The sequence below is a fragment of the Bombina bombina genome, chromosome 4 (assembly GCF_027579735.1).
Source record: "Bombina bombina isolate aBomBom1 chromosome 4, aBomBom1.pri, whole genome shotgun sequence".
Classification (NCBI taxonomy): Eukaryota; Metazoa; Chordata; class Amphibia; order Anura; family Bombinatoridae; genus Bombina; species Bombina bombina.
This window is the reverse complement of record NC_069502.1, coordinates 937,338,600-937,361,313: the sequence shown is the minus strand read 5'-3', so window position 1 is coordinate 937,361,313 and position 22,714 is coordinate 937,338,600. Positions and strand designations below refer to the sequence as shown.

General features: G+C 39.4%; 1 protein-coding gene across 3 annotated transcripts in view; it reads right to left on the bottom strand.

Moving 5' to 3' along the window:
• The window catches only part of MAP4K3 (mitogen-activated protein kinase kinase kinase kinase 3), a 788,683-nt gene that overhangs the window by 365,825 nt on the left and 400,144 nt on the right, over positions 1–22,714 (bottom strand). For all 3 annotated transcript variants that reach the window (XM_053711916.1, XM_053711915.1, XM_053711914.1), the window contains exon 6: positions 10,249–10,296. In XM_053711916.1, the coding sequence (XP_053567891.1) occupies positions 10,249–10,296 (48 nt within the window). The remainder of the gene's footprint in view (positions 1–10,248; positions 10,297–22,714) is intronic.

The window sequence follows — 22,714 nt, the reverse complement described above, 5'->3', positions numbered from 1 at the left end:
GATTAACATAACCTCTATTTTAGTTCTTCAGTATCTTCCTGAGCACACAATTTTAATTTTTTGCTACGGCAAATATATTCCACTCCTGAGGCTATTCCAGCCACTGGTTTACATTCACTCACGCTCACACCGACTGTGGTTTTTAATGTTTACCCCCTTTTTAACAATATTATTAAATGTTAAGTTTTAAAAAATCCCCTTCTCATTGGAGCCTACTTGCAATGGTACAACAGTGATTCCATCACTTCGTGCTGGTGAGTGCTAAATAAGCACATTCTTCCAATTGCGGTTGCAATTGATACTCTTGTGTTTGCCTCTTTTTATGTACAGCACCCCAGTCCCAAATTATACTAGTATTTAATAATTTGCTACTTCATTAATAAGGAGAGTTGAATCAAATTAGGGACCTAGCACCAGTAGTGCCGTCGTTTCCTTTCTCTTTTTGTATACAGATAAATTAGTAATATGGCTTGAGGATTTAAAAAAGAAGAAGAAAAAAACAAAACATATTTTGGAAAAGTATTGCAATATCTGCTGCGTGTTCTAAAGTGTTTAAACATTTGTGACACATTACTTTATATGGAAAATTGAAAGATAAATAGTTGTTTATATTAAAAGATGTTTTGCTACTAAAGTTTTTCAGGCTTGATGGAATCGAGACATTGTGATTCTTGTAATATTCTGGCTGGGCTGAATCATGCACAATAACACGCAGAAAAAGCTAAGTCACTTAAGAAGAACTACATAAAATAAAAACTATATTGCAGAGATGCTGTTGTTCCCCCAACCACATTTATAGTTACTGGTTCAAAAAATGGTTTTGTGTATTTTTTTTTAGCATTATGTACTCATTTTAATACAAATATGTACTAATATATAAGAAATAATACATAAATTGACAAAAATAGGACATAAATAAATGCTTAACAGAACTGAAAGAAAAACAAACGAAAATTAAAAAATTCAAGATTTTCAGGGATGCTCATTACTAATAGCTCATTATTGTGTAATTAAGATCAAAATATAGCTACTTACTTCTTATTGGCCAAAAAAAAAGTACAACTAAGGGGTAAATTGATATTGTAAACTCTATAGATAATACTTTTTATTTATTATCAGAATGTATTCATAAAATGCCAACAGGATAGCAGTGTTGAACAGAAGTTGTCCAAAAAAGTTGGAGGCAAATATTTAAAAGGATAAATAGCGTCTTGCTCAAATCAGACTGTTTTAATACAACGAAAACCTATTCTTACATACGAGTAATACATCACCTAGCCACCAGGAGGAGGCAAAGACACTCCCAAACAGAACATTTAACTATCCATCCCACTTCCTCCACCCTCCCAGTAGTTCAACCCAAGGTTCAAACCAAGTATAGGGAGAAGTAAAAGAGATAAACAAGGGATAAAGAGGTGCAAACTAGACTGGTGCCTCTAAAAATAAAATCCAGGGTGGGTTCGTGGAATGTGTACCTAAGATGTGGAGTCCACAAAGAATGTAGGGTGGGAGAAGGATGCAGTCCCTAATTGCTAAGCAATACCTCTTAAAGAACACAGGATGTCTCAGTTAAGGCAAAAAAACAGCAGACTGAAAATTGTTTGTGAACAACCACAACAATATTTTCAACTGAACAAAAAAAAAAAGAAGAGAGAGAGAGGGGGGGCAATATGAGCCAGAGGCTGCCAGTCCGCTTCTAAATAAACCATAAGATAAGAAATTCTTGACCAGAAATTCCTGAATTATGTTAGCTGTAGAATTCATAGATAGAAAAAAATAAAATAAAGATAAGCCAACAAAACATGGAGATGCCAAGATAGAAACTTAACATAAGGAAAATGCATAGCTCAAAAAGAGAAGGCTGCAAAAATCTATCTCACCAAATCAAGACTCCAAGGAGTAATATAGGAGAGAAGGATGATTTAAATCCAACCCTAGCTTGAACCAAAGATTGGACAGTAGGCTAAAGTGCCAGCATTCATATAACAAAGCTAAAAGAAGCGATATCTAGTCCTTAAGAGTCGCAAGACCCCTTATTAAGTCCTACATATGAAAAAAAACCTGAAGCATACGTGGGAGTTTTACTCTGTGCAGAAAAACCCACATTTCACACACCAGTAGAACAACACCCTCCATACCAAGGGTATGGTGTCAGGCCTATGCCCTGGAAAAAAATTGAGATAGACCTAGAACTTCCTTGGGCCAGATCCAAAAACACAGTCTCCTAACCGCCAAATTATAGAACTAGAATGATAAAGAAATGAAGGCCTGAGCTATAAAGGTTCAACTTTTGAAAAAAACTTAACAGAGGAAGCCACCGATGAACTTTAGAGATCTATATACCAAGACCTGTAAGCTCCCAGGAGCAAAGAGATCACAGGTACCTTTTCCTAAATGAAAAGGTACCTGTGATCTCTTTGCTCCTGAGTTAACCTATAACAAAAATTACTCATCGACCTTTATTGATTTCTTAGATGAGAACTGAGGATTAACTCATTAAAGTAAATAACTGAAAGTCCATAAAACATAACTGACATGGGGGCGGAGCCGGCCAGCGACCATCATGGCCGCATAGTAATGTAGCTCCGTATATCGCAGGCGCCTTCCACAGCAATTATTCCACCTATCCGGGATCCGAGAGATGCACAGAAACGAGCAGCGGAACGCTGCGCAAAAAGACCGTATCTCCAACCCTATTCCTCAAGCTGAATGTACTGCTTGCCTGCCTGAGGCCTTACACACGATGCACAGTTTTAAAATCCTACACTGACAGCTGCAAGCATTAACTCCCTTACGCCTGCTAACATCTTCAGCCTCCAATGTCAAGCAAAACAAATATAAATATACCTCAGGCTATATATAATGCTGCTTTGAAGCCACTTCAATATCCTACATCCACTGAGAGCCTCAGGACAATCATTCATAATAGCGGACTCCTACACAGACCTTGAATAGCAGCTTCTAACAGTGAGCAGATTCAAACACACTATATTACCACTTCTTGTCAGAGACTGAACTTCACTGGTATAAAGTGTACTTCGATATATGTATTAAATAAATACAGGCACCACTGCACATCAAGATAGAGACATGCCCACATGGCTTATAATGGCATCATAACATATACACCTATTGTAACACCTTGGAGGGTGCCAGTACTACAGCCTACTGGAAAGCATATATCACCCTCAGTACTAACTGGATTGCCACTCCTTACTCATTTCATTGTGCACAGAGCCTGCCATCTTTTGCTACAATCACTACTAATACACAATATGGCGACTAGAAGAACTACTCGACCAGAAAAGTCTAACAAAGGACCTTCCGCTACAAGCTCTAAAATGAATAACTTTTTTAAGATATTGGAAACATTGGTGACAGACCCTGAGGCACCCCAAATTTCAGACGCCATACCAGAAGATATGGACTCACCCACACCCTTAACTAAAGCTGACCTCAGTAACTTACCAACCAAAGCAGACTTCACATCTTTTCTCACACAAATAGGGAAACTTATCAAAGATGGACTTTCGGAGGTTAAAAAAAGAGGTATCAGATCTAGGGGAAAGAGTGATGCAGGTTGAAGAAGAGATGGAACAAAACACCAGGGTGAAAAGGTGCCAGAAGAATAAAAAATAAGAGACGCCTCACAGGAAAAATACGGGTGGGGAGCTGTGGACTATTTCCATCTGAAGAAAAGAAAATTATCAGGTAAGCATAATTTTAAGTTTTTCTTCATATTTGGAGTCCACAGCTACATTCATTACTTTTGGGAAAACAATACCCAAACTATAGAGGACACAATGCAAAAAATGGGAGGGTACAATAGGCGGCCCATTCTGAGGGCACCAGGCCTGAAAAAAACCACAATCCAACCAAACCCCGCTTTGTCGGAGCCGGGCAAAAAAAAACTAGAAGGAAAAGGCCCCAAGGACACTGACCCGCAGATAGTCCGAAAGCCTAAATAGGAACTGCAAAGCAGACTCACTGAGCCAACACTCCTCCAGGAGAACCGTCGCCCAGCAGTCGGTCCCCACACAACCCTTACTAGTACAGTACCAAAATCCCAAAAAGGGAGAGGACAAGGGTGAGCCAAAGGGATACCCAAAAGATACAACAAGATCCAAAAAAAGTAAAAAACCCCTTCAAAAGAAGGCCAAGTCCACAGAGACCCAAATGGATCCCGAGAACAAGGGGAGACGACACCGAACCCCCAAGGAGCAACCGAGCATCATCAAGGAGAAGAACATCTCCCAAACATCGTGCAACAGCACCGAAAAAGACAGCTGAAGACAAAGTCCTTAACACGTCAGAACTCAGAGACTGAGCAAAAATTACAAGTAGCAAACTCAGAAAGATAAACATTTGAGTCCAGTAACACGCTGCCATCTGTAGTAAGATACGGAGAAACACTATCCGTTAGGAAAAAGTGGCCGAACAAAATAGCAGATTGCCCAACCTCCAAGACAGAGGACACACTCCAGGCAATCCAGGCCTACTCACAGATCTCAAAGGGGGAGAGGCACAGAACCTCTAACAAAAGGTCCACTGGCACCCTCAAGACCTGAGGATGAACAACAGATCTCAGATCCTACACCTAGCCGGACCAGTATAAGCAACGGCAGATCTGAAAGCAAGGGAACAGAAAGGAACCCCAAGACCGGCCCGCAAAAGGGTGGAAGAATGGACACAGCCATTTCAACCTAGAGACAATCAAGCAGGCGTTAGACCCAAGGAGATCTAGCAAAGCCACCCAACTAAAGTCTCAATGCGGAGCCAGCAGCTCCCCAGATGGAAAGAAACCACTTAAAAAGCAGACCAATCCCCAAACCAGATAAAACATCTGTTCAAACCTCCTGAACACAGGAAAGGCCCCTAAAAAAAGGAACCACACCTCCGTAAGGAGGACAATGAGACCCCTGAAGAGGAGAGCAGCGATAAACACCTGCCCATAAGACAGGAAGTCATAGGAAGAACCGAGAGGACACAAGGCCACGTCACTGACGAACACGGAAAGTACCCCTTAAAACACAATCGTGCTAGAACACATATCAGGTGCAAGAGGGACAGCTGAGCAACCGCAAACCTTCTGCTTGCTAGGCAAGAAAGCCCACCATCAGGTCACATTATTTGGCTGTCCCAAGGGAACCGCATCATCCGGCACAAGACAAGTCCCAAGGAGCCCCGGCTCTCAGTAAATCTGGCCAAGTTGCAAAACATAACAGCCAGAACAAGGGCTAAGCCCAACTACCCCGGAAGCTGGAACCCCCAGGCCAGTCATAGGATCATAAGGTCCGGTAACATCCCACAGCTGGATCTACAAAGAGAAAACGCTGAGTAACCACCTCCACAAATGGAAGATCAGGACAAGAAGCCCAGGTCCCAAAAATGTTTACACTAAACAATCTTCCAGGAACATAAATCCCTTGTTTGATATAAAAAAACAGACATCCCAGCGAAAAGTCCAGAATAACCCGGATAACAAGAGCAAGAAGCCCTTGCAAGTCCCAACCCAAAGGGAAGAGACCACCCCTTGCAGGAGCCTAACAAGGCCATAAAAGGACATTACCGCTAACAGGCGTCCAAGCAACATTAACATGATTGTGCTTGAAAAGCGCGGCTAATCCCCCTTAAGGGACATAAGGCACTGCTCATTTTATCAACCTCGAAAGGAGGAAAGGCTGAGTAGACCTCGCCGGGGATCGAACTAGCAACCCTCAGTTTGCTACAGTACAGAGTAGCCACAGAGCATTAGTATGCTGAGCTAGCTCTCCAGCTAGCCACGAGCTACAGACACAAGGGGAACAGTGAGGACAAGTCACCTGAAACCGAGCAACAGCAAGCCTCCACATCACCTCAGATTCGAAGTCAGAGGACTGTAAAACATGGCTTTGGATGCCACCTGGATGGCAATACCTGAACCATATGAGTGGAAAACCACTTGGACCTCTTCTATCCCAAGAAGGAGATGCAGAGCATTCCCAACACCGGGGAAGGATCCCTAGCCAGAGCCCAAAAAGACCTCACTGTCTAATGTCCCGAAAAAGGAACAACCAACTTCCAAAGGGAATCCAAGTCCCCCGAAGGTGACCGATCCACAAGGAGAAACGGACAAAGTCCAAGAAGGTCTCAGTGAAGAAGAGAACCACTAAAGGAACAAGTCCAAAAAGGACAATTCCCAGGGCCTCCTAAGGCAACACCGCCCGACCTGTGGAAAAGAGGCGCTGATCCCTCAAATTTTTCCACCACGTGGGAAGGAATACTCTAGGTTCCGAGGGTATCGGAAGTAACAGAGAGTGACGCATCAAAATTCACGGACCCAGTCATCAGAGAGAGGGCTATTTAAGGACTGAAACAATCCCGAGAGCCGCACGGACCCCCAAGTCCCCTTGAGAATGCTTAGCTGAAACTTGTAAAACAAATAACAAGAAATATAAATAATGTTGAGAGCACTTAGCACCCCAACCTGACCAGCAAGGTAAAATAGGCGCAACATGTCTGAATAAGCCGCGAGGCAGAAGATCTGAACCCATGCAGGACCAGCCTGCAGCCAGGGTCATAACTGCCAAGCTGGCTAAATCCGCCCTCAGAGAGGGAGGAAGAAAAAACAGACAAACATGGGACTAACATGTCCCAAACAACTTCTGTAGAAGCAAACAGCAAGTATCGATCCCAGAGAAAGTTACCACAGGAAACATAGTATGAAAAATAAAAATAAAATTCATCCTAACCGGATAAAATAAAATGACAGGCATCCCGAAGGTTAACACCCAAAAAGAATAGAAGATCCGCAGGACCAGCCTAACGGAAACCCTTTTCTTCCAACTAAACTGGGAAGAACCCCGATAACAAGATTTAACCCCTTAAGGACAAGGGCTGTTTCAACATTTTTGTGGTGTTTGTGTTTAGCTGTAATTTTCCTCTCTCTCATTTACTGTTCTCATACAAATTATATTTTTTTTTTCAGGACAAGAAGGGCTTTCTTTACATACCACTATTTGTATCATGTCATATAATTTACTTTAAAAAAAAGAATAAAATATAGTGAAAAATTGAAAAAAAAAAACATGTTTTTTTTACTTTTACTTGAAAAATCTTTTATTCATCCACAAAAGCTAATGAAAAAAACTGCTAAATAGATTCAAAATTCCGTCCTGAGTTAAAAAAAACCCAGTGTTTACATGCTTTTTTTGCAAGTTATAGGGCTCTAAGTACAAGTAGGACATTGGTGTTTCAAAATATATATTTGTAAAATCTATCAATAGTGACATTGTAACTGTCACAAAAATAATAATTGGCTGTTACTATCTGCCTCACATGCCTGGCAGATAGTAACAGCAGTATTTCGGTAGCAGTGATCTCTGATCGCTCCTGCTGCTCGTTTTAAGTCATTACGGTTCAGGACCGTCATCAGTCCTCAAGAGGTAGATTGCATTATCCCCCATGTCTAACGAGGTGAGCCATTCGAAGGAGGAGACTGATGAGTCCTATAACCAAGAAGGATAGAGTCCCCAAACAGCTCAAAAACATGTCTGAGTAGAACACGAAGGCGAGCCAGCCTGTAACGAAACTCACAACACTCAGGAGTAGTTACAACCGTAGGGAACTGCACATGCCTTCCTGTGGCCAAGAGACCTGGGGCAATCGGGCATGAGCACAATCGCAAATAAACATCTGGACTATGTAGACGAGCAAGCACCAAAAGTATGTAAAAGTGAAAACGTGTCACAACCTCCAGGGGGAACAATCCACCCTCTGAGGAGGAAAAAACATAACCTGGGTTACCCGGATGTGTAGTAGTAGTAGTAGGGAGCAGTAGGGAACTCGCCTCGCGGAGGACAGGGCCCCCCGAGGCGGATGGCTCATTAGTCCCTTGAATCCCTGAGCCCGAGTAACAAGGCATTTTAGGACAGCCTAAAGAACATAACTGACTGACCTGAGTCAATAGGGCCAATTCGTATTCGTCACAGGACGAAGAATCTGAATCAGAAAGTTGAACAATCTCCACATCAGCATCCTCCATAACTGGATAAAGGATACCAAAAAATGGACTATATATAAAACAATTTAAACGGCACCTGACACCAACAATGGCTGGGGCACTCACCACCTCCTATGAACCAGACACCAGCGTCTAGAATTCTCCGTCGCCACACAGTCAGGAATGCGGAAATGGGAGACCAGAACGTAAACACGCCCGGTCACAAGGTGAACCGGACAGTCCAAAAAAAGTGTGCCCAACCGTAAGGTCGCGTCACTTCGAAGGCCGTTATTTTCCAAAAATCTGCAAGCCCAGTTAACACTACACATAAGCAGATTGAATCACATAAACATGATTAACCCCCCCCCCCCCCCCATTCAATAATCCCCCTCAGGAGATATTAACCCTTGATTCCAAGATACTAAAGGAGTCCCACTGAGACCCTGTATTTTTCATTTAAGTTTGCAGGAACAAATAAGTTACAGTATAATCATGAAGAAGTAAAATGAAACGATCTTACCGGAATCTACGCAGTGGAACAGGAACACGGCCCTTCAAGTTTGACGGATAGTAGCCTCGCCTCCGCCATGGACTTGAGAGAAGAAAGCAGGCAGTGAAGAGAAGTTTGACAACGCCGATTGCTTGTGGAGTTGTTAAAATGAGTTGGGATGGTTTCACAGAAAGACTCTTTCTGCATCTCCAGACTCTAACTTTCATCCAAGCCCTCACTGAGAGACTTACAGGATTACTTAAAACTCCCGTCCCATGTCGAAGAGTACTACCCTCCATAAGAGATGAAAACAAACTTCTGACACTTCTCTGCCAACCTCCTGGGACAAAAGGCAAAGAATGACTGGGGGATGAGGGAAGTGGGAGAAGTATTTAAGCCTTTGGCTTGGGTGTCTTTGCCTCCTACTGGTGGCCAGGTTCTTATTTCCCAAAAGTAATGAATGCAGCTGTGGACTCTTTCAATTTATGAAGAAGACTAGCCTGTAAGAAGCAGTCCTGTCAATAGAAAAAACATCAGTGTGACTAACACTGCAGGAGTGTCAGGGAGTATATTTAGTAGATCACTGGTGGAGCCCTAGGAACTTCCTTGCGGCACCTGTGAAGAGATGACTCCCTTACTCTACTGAAAGATGTACATAGTCATATAACACACTCACCTATCTCTCTCTTGAAGGAAACAATCCAATGAGGGTCCTAGAGAATTAAACTTGCAGAGCACCTCTAATCTCTGCCTACCTCCTAGACAAGACAAATACCTACTGGGAGGGAGGAGGGAGGAGGAAGTGGGAGGGATAGTTAAATGTCCTGTTTGGGGGTGTCTTTGCTTCCTCCTGGTGGCCAGGTGATTTATTTCCCAAACGTAAGAATAGGTTTTCGTGGACTCTCATTACCATTATTTAGAAAAAAAACATATGTCACTCCTTATTTTTAAGAAAAAATGATGAGCACCAATGGCATCAAGCAAATATCTATGTTAAATTTTGCCAAGCTACTGTCATCAATTACAGTAACTTTATGTTCTAGAATATATCTTCTTAGAGGGGGCATTAAACAATTTGAAATTATAATACAAAATATCTAATTATATGTAGTAGAAAAAAACTTTGCAATATACTTTCAGAAGTTACTTTGTCCCATTTTTCTATAATTTAATTCTGAAAACAATGGAGCGCACAATTGTTAGTAAAAGTGGAAGTAAAGATTCTGCTAACACTGCTATATTCCACACAGTCATTGGTTGAACACTCCAGTGACCCATTTATAACTGTCCCTTAGAAAATATACCAACTACTCCAACAGAGAACGTATGGGTCCTGGATGCTACATCAGTAAATCTTACACTGTCTATTGCTATAAAAATAATATTTTTTAAAGAGCAAAAAATAAAAACTACAAATGTAGGACAACATATGTAATATAACAGATATGGTAGCTGTAGCTTTAAAGAATAATGTCCTTTATTTTTAAGTGGTAGAAGTTATTATGTTAGGAAGTTAAGTAATTATGAGTATTAGTTAACTCTGCACTTTCATTAGGAGAATATGAAAAACAGTATTGGTTAGCTGTGGCTTTTAATTTCAAATAAAAAAATAATGTAAAAAAATGAATTGAGTGGACTTGTTATTTTTCCCATTTGGAGACATTTTTCTACATTACATATAGAGATGATAGATAGATAGATAGATAGATAGATAGTAAATAGAGAGATAGATAGATAGATAGTAAATAGAGAGAAGTAAAACTGTAGATCACCTTACCTTAATGTCTCGGTGCATTTTTCCTTTACTGTGCAGATAATATAAACCCTGTAAAGAAATATATATATACAATACTGAAAAGTGCTTTATGCAGAAGACCAACACATGCAATACAAAGAAATATGACAGATAAATTATAAGATCTCACATTTATGAAACATATCTATATTTTGCTAGGAACATAATCCATGATTCTAGAGCTGCAACAACTAATCAATATAATCGATAATAATCGACTATGAAAATAGTTGTCAACGAATCTCATTATCAATTAGTTGGTCTGCGCACTGCACCAGCTGCTTCAATCCAAATGAACTGGTATTGGAGTCATCATTTGGTTTGTTTGTATTAAATCAGGGGATTGGAACTATGCTTTGCATGATATAGTGTTGAGCTTGTTATTTACACCTAGCCCTAGATTGATGGGACTTATTTGAATGATATGCACTATTATCTGTGTGTAAAATGATCAGCTGATTGCTTGCTATTGCTGATTATATGTACTGTATAGATAAATGTGTAAGGCTGTGTCCTGTTATTGATATATAGTCCTTAGCGCTTTTGACTTTTTTAATTGTTCTTTTATATTTTTAGTAAATTGTGATATGTACCAGATTAAACAGGTAAGTCTGTTATTTTAATAGAGGACTAGATATTTTTTCCTAACCTTATAGCTGGTTATTTACCATTCAAACAAAAAAGTGCAGGCACTACTCATTGTGAAATATAAAAACATTCATTTACTGCATATGTTAGAATGAAGTCCAGGCTTACTTTGGTGAGAGGCCCCTTGCCAAGGAGGAAAACATTTTACATTGGTGGAGAGCTAACAAAGATAAATATCCCACCTTGGTGAAATTGGCAAAAACCCTACTTATGCATTTCAGGCACCTCAACACCATCTGAGCCCCTCTTCTCTGCTGCAGGCAAAATAGCTTGCAAAAAGAGAGCTAGCCTCAGCCTGAAGCATGTGGACTTGTCGACATTTTTGCATTTCAATGAAAAGTTTCTAAAAGAGTGAATGGCCGAATGTAATAAACAGTGACAGTCTACCTCTTCCTAGTTCAACCTCTTTTAAAACTGTGCTCTGCAGCTTAAAAATTGGACAAACAGTTGTCATCATGTAAAGTTTTAGTCTGAAATGTATATTTGTAAAACACAGGGGTCGATTTATGAAGCTGCGGTGGACAGGGGCACACATACGCGCTCCTGTTCGCCACAGCCCCCCTTTGGCTGGATCAATTCCACTGCTGGAATTCAGCATTGCACACAAGCGCTATTTTGTGCTTGCATGCAATCCCGCCCCCTGCCTGTGCTCAGCCAATTACGTGCTGGCAGGAGCTGTCAATCTCCCTGGTCAGACAAGACCGGGGATATTGAAATTCGCCACCTAAGAGGTGGTGAAAGGTTAGGAAAGCAGCGGTCTGCTGACCACTACTTGTTAAATACAGACTGTAGGTTCTCTTGTGAAAACCTGCAGCCTTAGTGGGGAAAAGGTGTTGATAAATCGACCCCTCACTATGTGGATTTTATTATAAATATAGAAAAAAAGAATTGATTTTTGTTACCTGATTAGTCAATTAATCAAAAGAATAATTGGCCAATTAATCAATTATGAAAAAATTGTTAGTTGCAGCCCTACACGAGTCATATTTTGGGACTGGAAGCACCCAAAGGTAATTACTGGGGATGTCACTAAAACAGCCTCAACCCAATATGGCATGCGGGACACCTCCAAAGGATGGGGACAGCCCGACACCTAGGGAATAAGGTCAAAAAGACTGCATGTGGGAAATATAAGCCACATCCTCTACCATTATGAGGCGTGGGAAAAGGAACCTAGATCTGCCACTGCTATAATGGACAGAACTAGGAATAAAAAGGGGGAGAAACATGCCCTCTTTTATTTAGATTAAGGGGGTGTGGTAAGTTTCTGTCCATGATCGCTGGGAAAGGGAGCTCTCTCCTGGTAAGTGATAGCTAGGTAGGCTAAGATAAAAAAACTATGACGACAACAACTAGACAGATGCACAATTCCCAAATTCTCATTTAAATATATCTTAATGCACTTCAGTTGATCCTTCACTTAGAGAAAGAAAAGGAAGGTTGGAGAAGTATGAGTATGTGTTTGGTGCTATACAAAAATATATACGCTTGCAGAACCGAATATATATGTTGATATTATTTTGCAGAGTAAAAAAAAAAAAATAGTAATAACTTTCAATAGATGTTGAAGGTTTGGAATGTTTAGTTTTGCATCCGTAAGAACGAGTAAAGTGATGTTTATGCCATAATTAAATATATGAGTTTAAAAATCAGTGCTACGGTACTGCACTAAGCAGTAAAGAGAGTGGTTTTCGTAGGAGTGTGCCGAGAAACATTGATTATGTCATGGGGTGCATAGCAAGCACACAAGGAGGAAACTACAATGTTCTCCCTCATACTGTGATCTTCAACTTGCTACTGATGAATACGGACTGTGAAATGTTTTTTCCAGATGTACATCCCAAACAAGATTGTTACATAAGAAAAAAGTCATGTGTATATGTCATGTCGCTTAAAGTTTAGTTAGAGGGACACTAAATTCAAAATTAAACTTTTCCTGATTCAGATAGAGCTTGCCGTTTTCAGAGACTTTCCAAATAATTTTCATTATTTTACACATTTTTATATGTACAGTTATTGAAGCACCAGCTACTACTGAGCATGTGCAAGAGTTTACAGTGTATATGAATGGTCTGTTATTAGCTGATGGCTGTCACATGATACATGGGGCTGGCATATTAAAGTCAATTTTTAAAATCAGAATAAAATCTACTGCTCATTTAAAAAGAAGTGCTATTGCATTATTTTTTTTATTATGCACTCGTCAATTATGCAAGTCGACTGGTTCTTTAACAACAAAATCAGTTTCTTAAAGGGACACTGTACCCAAAATTTTTCTTTCGTAATTCAGATTGAGCATTAAATTTTAAGCAACTTTCTAATTTACTCCTATTATCAAATTTTCTTCATTCTCTTGGTATCTTTATTTGAAATGCAAGAATGTAAATTTAGATGCTGGCCCATTTTTGGCGAACAACCTGGGTTGTCCTTGCTGATTGGTGGATAAATCCATCCACCAATAAAAAAGTGCTGTCCAGAGTACTGAAACCAAAAAAAAACTTAGATGCCTTCTTTTTTAAATAATGATAGCAAGAGAACGAAGAAAAATTAATAATAGGAGTAAATTAGAAAGTTGCTTAAAATTGCATGCTCTTTCTGAATTACAAAAGAAAAAAATTGGGTACAGTGTCCCTTTAACCAGGGAGATACAAAGAAAATGTATAATTCATTATTTTCAAGAAAGGTTTTCTGCATCAACTAGTCATGCCAAGTAGTTTGTGGGCTTAAATCTTCTTATTTGTGGAGGGTACACAAATATTTGTGATTATACAGTTTAAAAGAGACATAAAGGTGCAAAAAGAATCTAATATGCAAGAGCATTTCTTATTGCACTATTACTTGTATATACCGTATATAAGTATGCAAATAACCCCTGCAAAGGGCTTAAAGGGACATAAAACAGGTTGAGATCTTTGCATATCCTAAAAGGGCTAATTAAATAAAAATAGTTTGCATAAAAAAAATTGTTTAAAAATTGCTGGCAAGTATTTTTAAACAGTTTTTAAAAATAAGCAAAATGAATTACATATCTAAGCTGCCTGGAGCAGCCAACTCCACCCCTCTTATCAGTGTTTAGACACAGGCATTGTATTTCAACTGAGTTCACAGCTTCTGGGCATGCTCCAGCAGATAATCCCTATGCACTTTTGCATTCCACCAAAATAACAATAGATATTGATATAGTCATAGAAGGAACTATGTGGGGGGGGAGTTAGAGTTTTACAATTCAGAAACTAAATAGAAAGGGTTAATGGCGAGGCACTGCAGTATAAATTTGTAAGTAAAGTAATTAAAGTACATATTATTATATTTTGTCTCTATCCCAACTTGTTTTATGTCCCTTTAAACACATAGTTTAGGTCAGCTCAGGATCATTAACGCACTACTGGGAGTTAGCTGAACACATCTGGTAAACGAATGAAATGAAAATGTGTAGCCACCAATCACCAGCTATCTCCCAGTAGTTCATTGCTGCTGCGAGCCTACCTATGTATGCTTTTCAAACAAAGGATACTAAGATAACTTAAAATTAATAGCAGAAGTGAATTTTAATGCGTCCTAAAATTACATACTCTGGGGACAATTCTCTATAGCTCTCTAGGCTGGTGAGACTCTATAAGACTGCTCGCCAACCCTTCTATTTGCCTGATGGAATACTATAAATGCACTTTTTGCCCTGAAAACAGGGTGTCTCGCTAAGGGGCGTATACTGCATTTTTGTATGGGAAGGAGATGCATGCATACATTACAAAAGTGCAGAATTTAATTTGTAACTTAAAAATCATAGAAAATGAAAAATGTAACCATTTACATAAAAATACGCAAGGGGGAAATTGTATTGTTAAGGTACAATAACAATCGGAAAAAAATTCTTCACCAAAAATTGTATTTTATTAAAAAAAGAAAAATTTGTATGTAAATTACACAGCAATAAATTGTATTAACTATGCACAGTAATAGAAATTCATACTTGTAAGTACAAAATACAAAGCGTAATTGTTGCTTTTTGCAAAAAATGGGTGGAACTAGGGAGTTCCATTGGTGTGTATAAAGTTGTCTCTCTAATCCCAGCGTAATTCTGTAAAGATTTTCGCCCTACAGATCTCACAGTTTTTCTTGCCAGCTAGAGGGTGGCAAGCTTTTCTCAAAACACTGAAAAGACTTAATAACCAAAAAGAAAACCACATGCTTATGAAAATAGAAGTGATTGCAAGATGCTATTTGCAAAAAGCAGAGAAACATAGAATTTGACGGTAGATGAGAAACAAAAAGGCCCATCAAGTCTACCTATATTACGTTACTTTTTTCTTAGGATAACCTTATGCATGTCCCAGGCATTTTTTACTTCATTTACAGTCTTTGTGTTTACCACCTCAATTGGAAGCTTATTCCATGAATCCACCACCCTTTATGTAAAAAAAAATGCTTCCTCACATTTCTTCTGAATCTGCTACCCTCTAATTTAAGATTGTGGCCACCTTTGTTTTGGCATTTTTTTGTGGAAAATGCTTTCAGCTTCCACTTTATTAAGTCTCTTCATATATTTGTCTTACATCTGTAATATGTTTTATATTTTAGATCACATCCCATTTTAGTAGCCTACGTTTGGACAGTTTCTAGTTTATTTATATCTTTCTGAAGATATAGGGGCCTATCTATCAAGCTCCGAATGGGGCTTGATGCCCGTGTTTCTGGCGAGAAACAGCAGTTAAACTGTCCGCTTGCTCTGAGCAGGCGGACAGACATCGCCGGAATTCAACCCGATCGAGTACGATCTGGTTGATTGACACCCCCCTGAGTCTGCAGGGGGCGCTGAATACGGAGAATGTATTGCTCTCCGTATTCAGCGAGGTCTGGCGGATCAGGTCTGCCAGACTTTGATAAATATAGGCCATGGTCTCCAGAACTGTACACAGTATTCTAGATGTGGTCTAACTATTGATCTGTAAAGTGGCATAAGAACCTTGCTATTTCTGCTACTAATATCTCTTCCAATGCAACCAAGTATTTGGCTGGCCTTACTGGCTGCACTGCTGCATTGTGTACCAAATTTTAAATGGTCTCAAATAATAATTCCCAAGTCCTGTTCCTCTTTAGTTACAGTCAGTAATGTACTATTGAGACGATAATTTGACTTTTGGTTTTTAGATCCTAATGCATAATTTTGCTGTTGGTAATATTAATTTCAGATCCCATTTATTTGCCCTGCCCTCCAGTTTCTGCTCATTTGATCAACCCCCCCCCCCCCCCATCTGGAACATCAACTATGTTACAAATTTATATATCATCAGTAAACAAACAAACAAACCTTCCCCTGAAGCCCACTTCCAATATCACTGATAAACATGTTAAACAAAACAGGCCCAAGAACTGATCCTTAGGGAGTACTCCATTAATTGAAACTCTCTGGCTTCTATCCAAAAGTCATCATTCTACCCACTTAAAGTGCCAGTTTATGTACATATTAATGTTACATAATTCTTAACTATGTGCAGCGTTATGTAACATTAACCTAACAACACCTGCAAAAAAAAAAAAAAAAAGGATTTTAAAGATTTAACCCCCCCAAACCCGTACTTACCTTTCCTTACTTACCAGCCTCTTCAGCACCTGGGTAGCGCTTATTGATTGGTGGCTAAATGTAACCACCAATAAGCAAGCGCTATCCAGGGTGCTAAACCAAAAATGGGCTGGTGTGTAAGCTTTACATTCCTGCCTTCTCAAATAAAGATACAGAGAGAACAAAGAAAAATTGATAAAAGGAGTAAATTAGAAAGTTGCTTACAATTGCATGCTCTATCTGAATCATGAAAGAAAAAAATTTGAGTTCAGTATCCCTTTAATATAATCTTACTATCTTTAAAATCTGTTGTACAGACTTAAAGGGACATGAAACCCAAAAATATATTTCATGATTCAGATAGAGAATACAGTTACTTTCCAACTTACTTCTATTATTTTATTTGCTTCCTTCTCTTGTTATCCTTTGCTGAAAGGTTTATCTAGGCAAGCTCATGAGCAGCAGAGAACCAAGGTTCTAGCTGTTGATTGGTGGCTGCATATATATATATTGATTATGATTGGCTCACCCATGTGTTCAGTTAGAAACCATACGTACATAGCTGCTCCTTCAACAAATGATACCAAGAAAATGAAACAGATTAGATAATAGAAGTAAATTAGAAAGTTCTTTAAAATTGTATTTTCTATCTGAATCGTGAAATATATTTTTTGGGTTTCATGTCCCTTTAACAAAAGTAAACATTTAGAAAGTTTGCAATTTGTTTATCTTCTTCCACTACTCTATCATCAGTATTGAGTTTTACTTTCCCTCTGTTAGTTTTTCTCTTTTCACTGATATATCTAAAGAAGGTTTTGTCACCGTTCTTTACAGATTGTGCCATTTTCTTTTCTGCATCAACTTTAGCCTTTCTGATTAACTGCTTTGTCATATTTTGTTGGGTTCTCCATTTTTCCTTATCCTCTTCTGAGCCAGTGAGTTTTAATGTTTTATAGACTGTCTTTTTCTGTCTTAAAAGGACACTGAACCCAATTTTTTTCTTTCATGATTCAGAAAGAGCATGCAATTTTAAGACACTTTCTCATTTCCTCCTATTATCAATTTTTCTTCGTTCTCTTGCTTTATCTACAGGGAGTGCAGAATTATTAGGCAAATGAGTATTTTGACCACATCATCCTCTTTATGCATGTTGTCTTACTCCAAGCTGTATAGGCTCGAAAGCCTACTACCAAGTAAGCATATTAGGTGATGTGCATCTCTGTAATGAGAAGGGGTGTGGTCTAATGACATCAACACCCTATATCAGGTGTGCATAATTATTAGGCAACTTCCTTTCCTTTGGCAAAATGGGTCAAAAGAAGGACTTGACAGGCTCAGAAAAGTCAAAAATAGTGAGATATCTTGCAGAGGGATGCAGCACTCTTAAAATTGCAAAGCTTCTGAAGCGTGATCATCGAACAATCAAGCGTTTCATTCAAAATAGTCAACAGGGTCGCAAGAAGCGTGTGGAAAAACCAAGGCGCAAAATAACTGCCCATGAACTGAGAAAAGTCAAGCGTGCAGCTGCCAAGATGCCACTTGCCACCAGTTTGGCCATATTTCAGAGCTGCAACATCACTGGAGTGCCCAAAAGCACAAGGTGTGCAATACTCAGAGACATGGCCAAGGTAAAAAAGGCTGAAAGACGACCACCACTGAACAAGACACACAAGCTGAAACGTCAAGACTGGGCCAAGAAATATCTCAAGACTGATTTTTCTAAGGTTTTATGGACTGATGAAATGAGAGTGAGTCTTGATGGGCTAGATGGATGGGCCCGTGGCTGGATTGGTAAAGGGCAGAGAGCTCCAGTCCGACTCAGACGCCAGCAAGGTGGAGGTGGAGTACTGGTTTGGGCTGGTATCATCAAAGATGAGCTTGTGGGGCCTTTTCGGGTTGAGGATGGAGTCAAGCTCAACTCCCAGTCCTACTGCCAGTTTCTGGAAGACACCTTCTTCAAGCAGTGGTACAGGAAGAAGTCTGCATCCTTCAAGAAAAACATGATTTTCATGCAGGACAATGCTCCATCACACGTGTCCAAGTACTCCACAGCGTGGCTGGCAAGAAAGGGTATAAAAGAAGAAAATCTAATGACATGGCCTCCTTGTTCACCTGATCTGAACCCCATTGAGAACCTGTGGTCCATCATCAAATGTAAGATTTACAAGGAGGGAAAACAGTACACCTCTCTGAACAGTGTCTGGGAGGCTGTGGTTGCTGCTGCACTCAATGTTGATGGTGAACAGATCAAAACACTGACAGAATCCATGGATGGCAGGCTTTTGAGTGTCCTTGCAAAGAAAGGTGGCTATATTGGTCACTGATTTGTTTTTGTTTTGTTTTTGAATGTCAGAAATGTATATTTGTGAATGTTGAGATGTTATATTGGTTTCACTGGTAAAAATAAATAATTGAAATGGGTATATATTTGTTTTTTGTTAAGTTGCCTAATAATTATGCACAGTAATAGTCACCTGCACACACAGATATCCCCCTAAAATAGCTATAACTAAAAACAAACTAAAAACTACTTCCAAAACTATTCAGCTTTGATATTAATGAGTTTTTTGGGTTCATTGAAAACATGGTTGTTGTTCAATAATAAAATTAATCCTCAAAAATACAACTTGCCTAATAATTCTGCACTCCCTGTATATTTGAAAAAGAAGGCATCTAAGCATTTTTTTTATTGGTGGATGAATTTATCCACCAATCAGCAAGGACAACCCAGGTTGTTCACCAAAAATGGGCCGGCATCTAAACTTACATTCTTGCATTTCAAATAAAGATACCAAGAGAATAAAGAAAATGTGATAATAAAAGTAAATTAGAAAGTTGCTTAAAATTTCATGCTCTATCTGAATCACGAAAGAAAAAATTTGGGTTCAGTGTCCCTTTAACTGCATGTGCTACTTCTCTTGAAAACCATATTGGTTTTCTTTTACAAACAAGCCTAATACAGTGTTTAGTTGCATCTAGAATAGTCTTTTTAAAATATTCCCACCGTTTTTGTACTCCTTTAATCTGTGCCATCCCTTTAAGAGATTTATTTCGGTATTTGCCCATGTAAGAAAAATCAGTTATGTGATTTATATTGGTTGCATGATTTAATTTTTAAAGTGCCTGCCCTTGCGTCCTGCTAATTTCTCTCTATGCATGTATTGGGTACTTGTAAAGCACTGCTAATCACCCGTAAGGGTCTCAAGGCGCTGCTCATTTTATCGACCTCAGAAGGATGGAAGGCTGAGTGGACCTCGCCAGGGATCGAACCTGCAACCCTCGGGTTGCTACAGAGCCACAGTGCATTAGCATGCTGAGCTATCTGTCCGGCATGGAGCCAAGTGTACCTCTCCAGCAAGCTCCATTACTTTATATAGGAGTCATCTCGCCACTCACAGGGACTGCCCCTGTTTTTTACAATAATTCCAGCATGGCAGCCCCTGCAAGGTTCACCGTGAGATATCACGTTTGATTTGGAGAGATTTATAGAATCGGCACCTCTATCTGAATTATGAAAGTTTCATTTTGACTTTTCATGTTCCTTTAAAAGCAAGAAATGCAAAGATGTGTAACAAGGCCATAAATTAAAACTGACATACTTTTTCCTTATAACATTCTGCTATTCAATAAATCCTCACTGATAACTATGTTCTATCACTCCAAGGGAGTTTAAAACATAGTTATACACATATTAAGGAGTGGCATTGCATTATTAGTTCTGAGCAAAGCATAGTTTGGGAGCCAGTGAAGAGAGGCAGACATAAGAAACTGCCAATCGCCAATGAAATTGTGGTCGGTGGTCTCAGAGCCAAGAAAAAGTGTTTGGATATCACCTCTGAATAACAATAAAAAAAATAATGTCCCTTTGTATAGCCAGTTTTCATTATGGTTATTTAAAAGCAAATAAGTTAAAGGAACAGTCAACACCAGAATTTTTGTTGTTTGAAAAGAAAGATAATCCATTTATTACCCATTACCCAGTTTTGCATAACCAACACTGTTATAGAAATACAAGTTTTACCTCTGTGAGTACCTTGTGTCTAAGGCTCTGCATACTGCCCCCTTATTTCAGTTAATTTGAGACTTGCATTTTATCCAATCAGTGCTCACTCCAGGGTAACCTCACGTGCATGAGCTCAATGTTATCTATATGAAACGCATAAACTAATGACCTCTAGTGGTCAAAATGCATTCAGATTAGAGGAAGCCTTTAAGGTCTAAGAAATTAGCATATGAACCTCATAGTTTTAGCTTTCAACTAAGAATACCAAGAGAACAAAGCAAAATTGGTGATAAAAGTAAATTGGAAAGTTGTTTAATATTACATTCCCTATTTAAAGCATGAAAGTTTTTTTGGACTTGACTGTCCCTTTAAATTTGTATTTTATAGTGACTTGTAATAAATAACGGACTTCACTCGAAATTAACCTTTGCTCACAGTCTGGATATTTCTCTATGAGGAATACAGACCACACCAAATGGAATCCGGAACTTATACCCCTAGTAATCATAAAAAAGCGGATAGTGATATTTAGGGAGGTTGAATCACTCAAGGTGAGGCATTCAGAAGACTGAAAAAGCACAACAAGGAAAGCAGCTGCACTTGCCAATGGGTGTGTGCTGGCACATTGAGACGGATATTCACAAGGTTTTCAGGATGCAGCTGCATTAACAGCAACATCTCAATACAACCATGACTGCCATATCAATATGAACAAAATGAATGTTTATGGAATTATTTAAAGCAACAGTAAAGTCAACTTTTATGCTTCAGAGTGTGCAATTTGAAACAACTTTCCCATTTACTTGTATTATGAATTTTATTAGTCTATTTGTTTCATTTGTTATAAAGCATACCTGGGTAGGTACAGGAGTGTCAGCAGCTTTTGTAACACTGTTAACACAGTTACACATTGTTGAACGTTATAGAGAAGCACTGTTTGCAATAATGTATAACATTGTTTCAAATATTGTTGCAAACACTGCTGCCATATATGGTTAAAAAATGCACTCTTCTGAGTCAACCTTGCTTTTAACCTTCTATGTAGGCAGCCACAAATAAACTAATGAATCCCCAAGGATAATCCTCTCAAGTATACATAGGTTTCTGTATGTTGGGACAAAATCAATGTAGACCCCAACAACGGTCATGGAGCTGTGGGACCTTTAACAACACCCTTTTTTTGTTTTTCTTCATTTGTGCAAAATACAAAACACTACATTGTATGATTTTTTTTTTAAATAGAAGTTTATATATATATATATATATATATATATATATACTGTCACACCAGCTGATCCCTGCTGATCCACCCATCAAGGGACAACTACCTGGGTGCAGATATGTAACCAAAATGAAATACACTCACAGGAAAATTTTGGCTCTCAGAAAACCAAAATTTATTTTAACGTTTTGGGGAAGTTTGCATCCTCTTCATCAGAACCTCGGTTCTGCCGGCTGAAAAACGAACCCTTTGTGTTGAAACATCTTCTTTAACAAGTTTTCCAACTTTTTATCTATGGGCTCTTTAAACGACTTACTATCCTCAAGGGGAATAGTTGTCTGCTTCTCGAGCGTGGAGATAGTACCATCCATCTTAGGGACAGTACACCACAGCTCAAGCTGAGAGTCCGGAACGGGGAACAGTTTCTTAAAGGAAGAAGGGGAAAAGGAAGAACCTAATTGCTCCCATTCATTCTTAATAATATTAGCCATCTTAATAGGAATCGGGAAGGCCTGAGGCACCACCCTGTCCTCATATACCTTATCAAGCTTAGGAATCGCAGGTTCCTCCGGAAGCTTTGGTTCCAGAACCTCCAGAGTAGCAAGCACTTGCTTCAGCAAAAAGCACAAATTCTCTATCGTAAACCTAAAGTCAGGCTCCTCCGCAGCCGGAGGTTTAGATGACATGGACTACGACCCAGAAGGGGTCTCGTCATCGTATAACGCCTCTGATACCCCCTACGCTTGCACTTAGCAGAACATGGTAAGGCACGGATCGCTTTCGAATCCACTGTTTGCAGTTGATCCGCAAAATCTGACGGCCAACGAATCTCTCCAGCAGGAGTAATGGTTGGACCATGGGGCGCTGCATGGCAATTGGAGATGAATGCAGGGAACACACCTCACGGGACGGGGAACCCTCAGAGAAGGACGGCTCAGTAGTACTAGACATCCGTTTACAACAGAGGAAGAGAGATAGCCCCACCGGTCACATGGAATGCCTGGCAGGACCACCC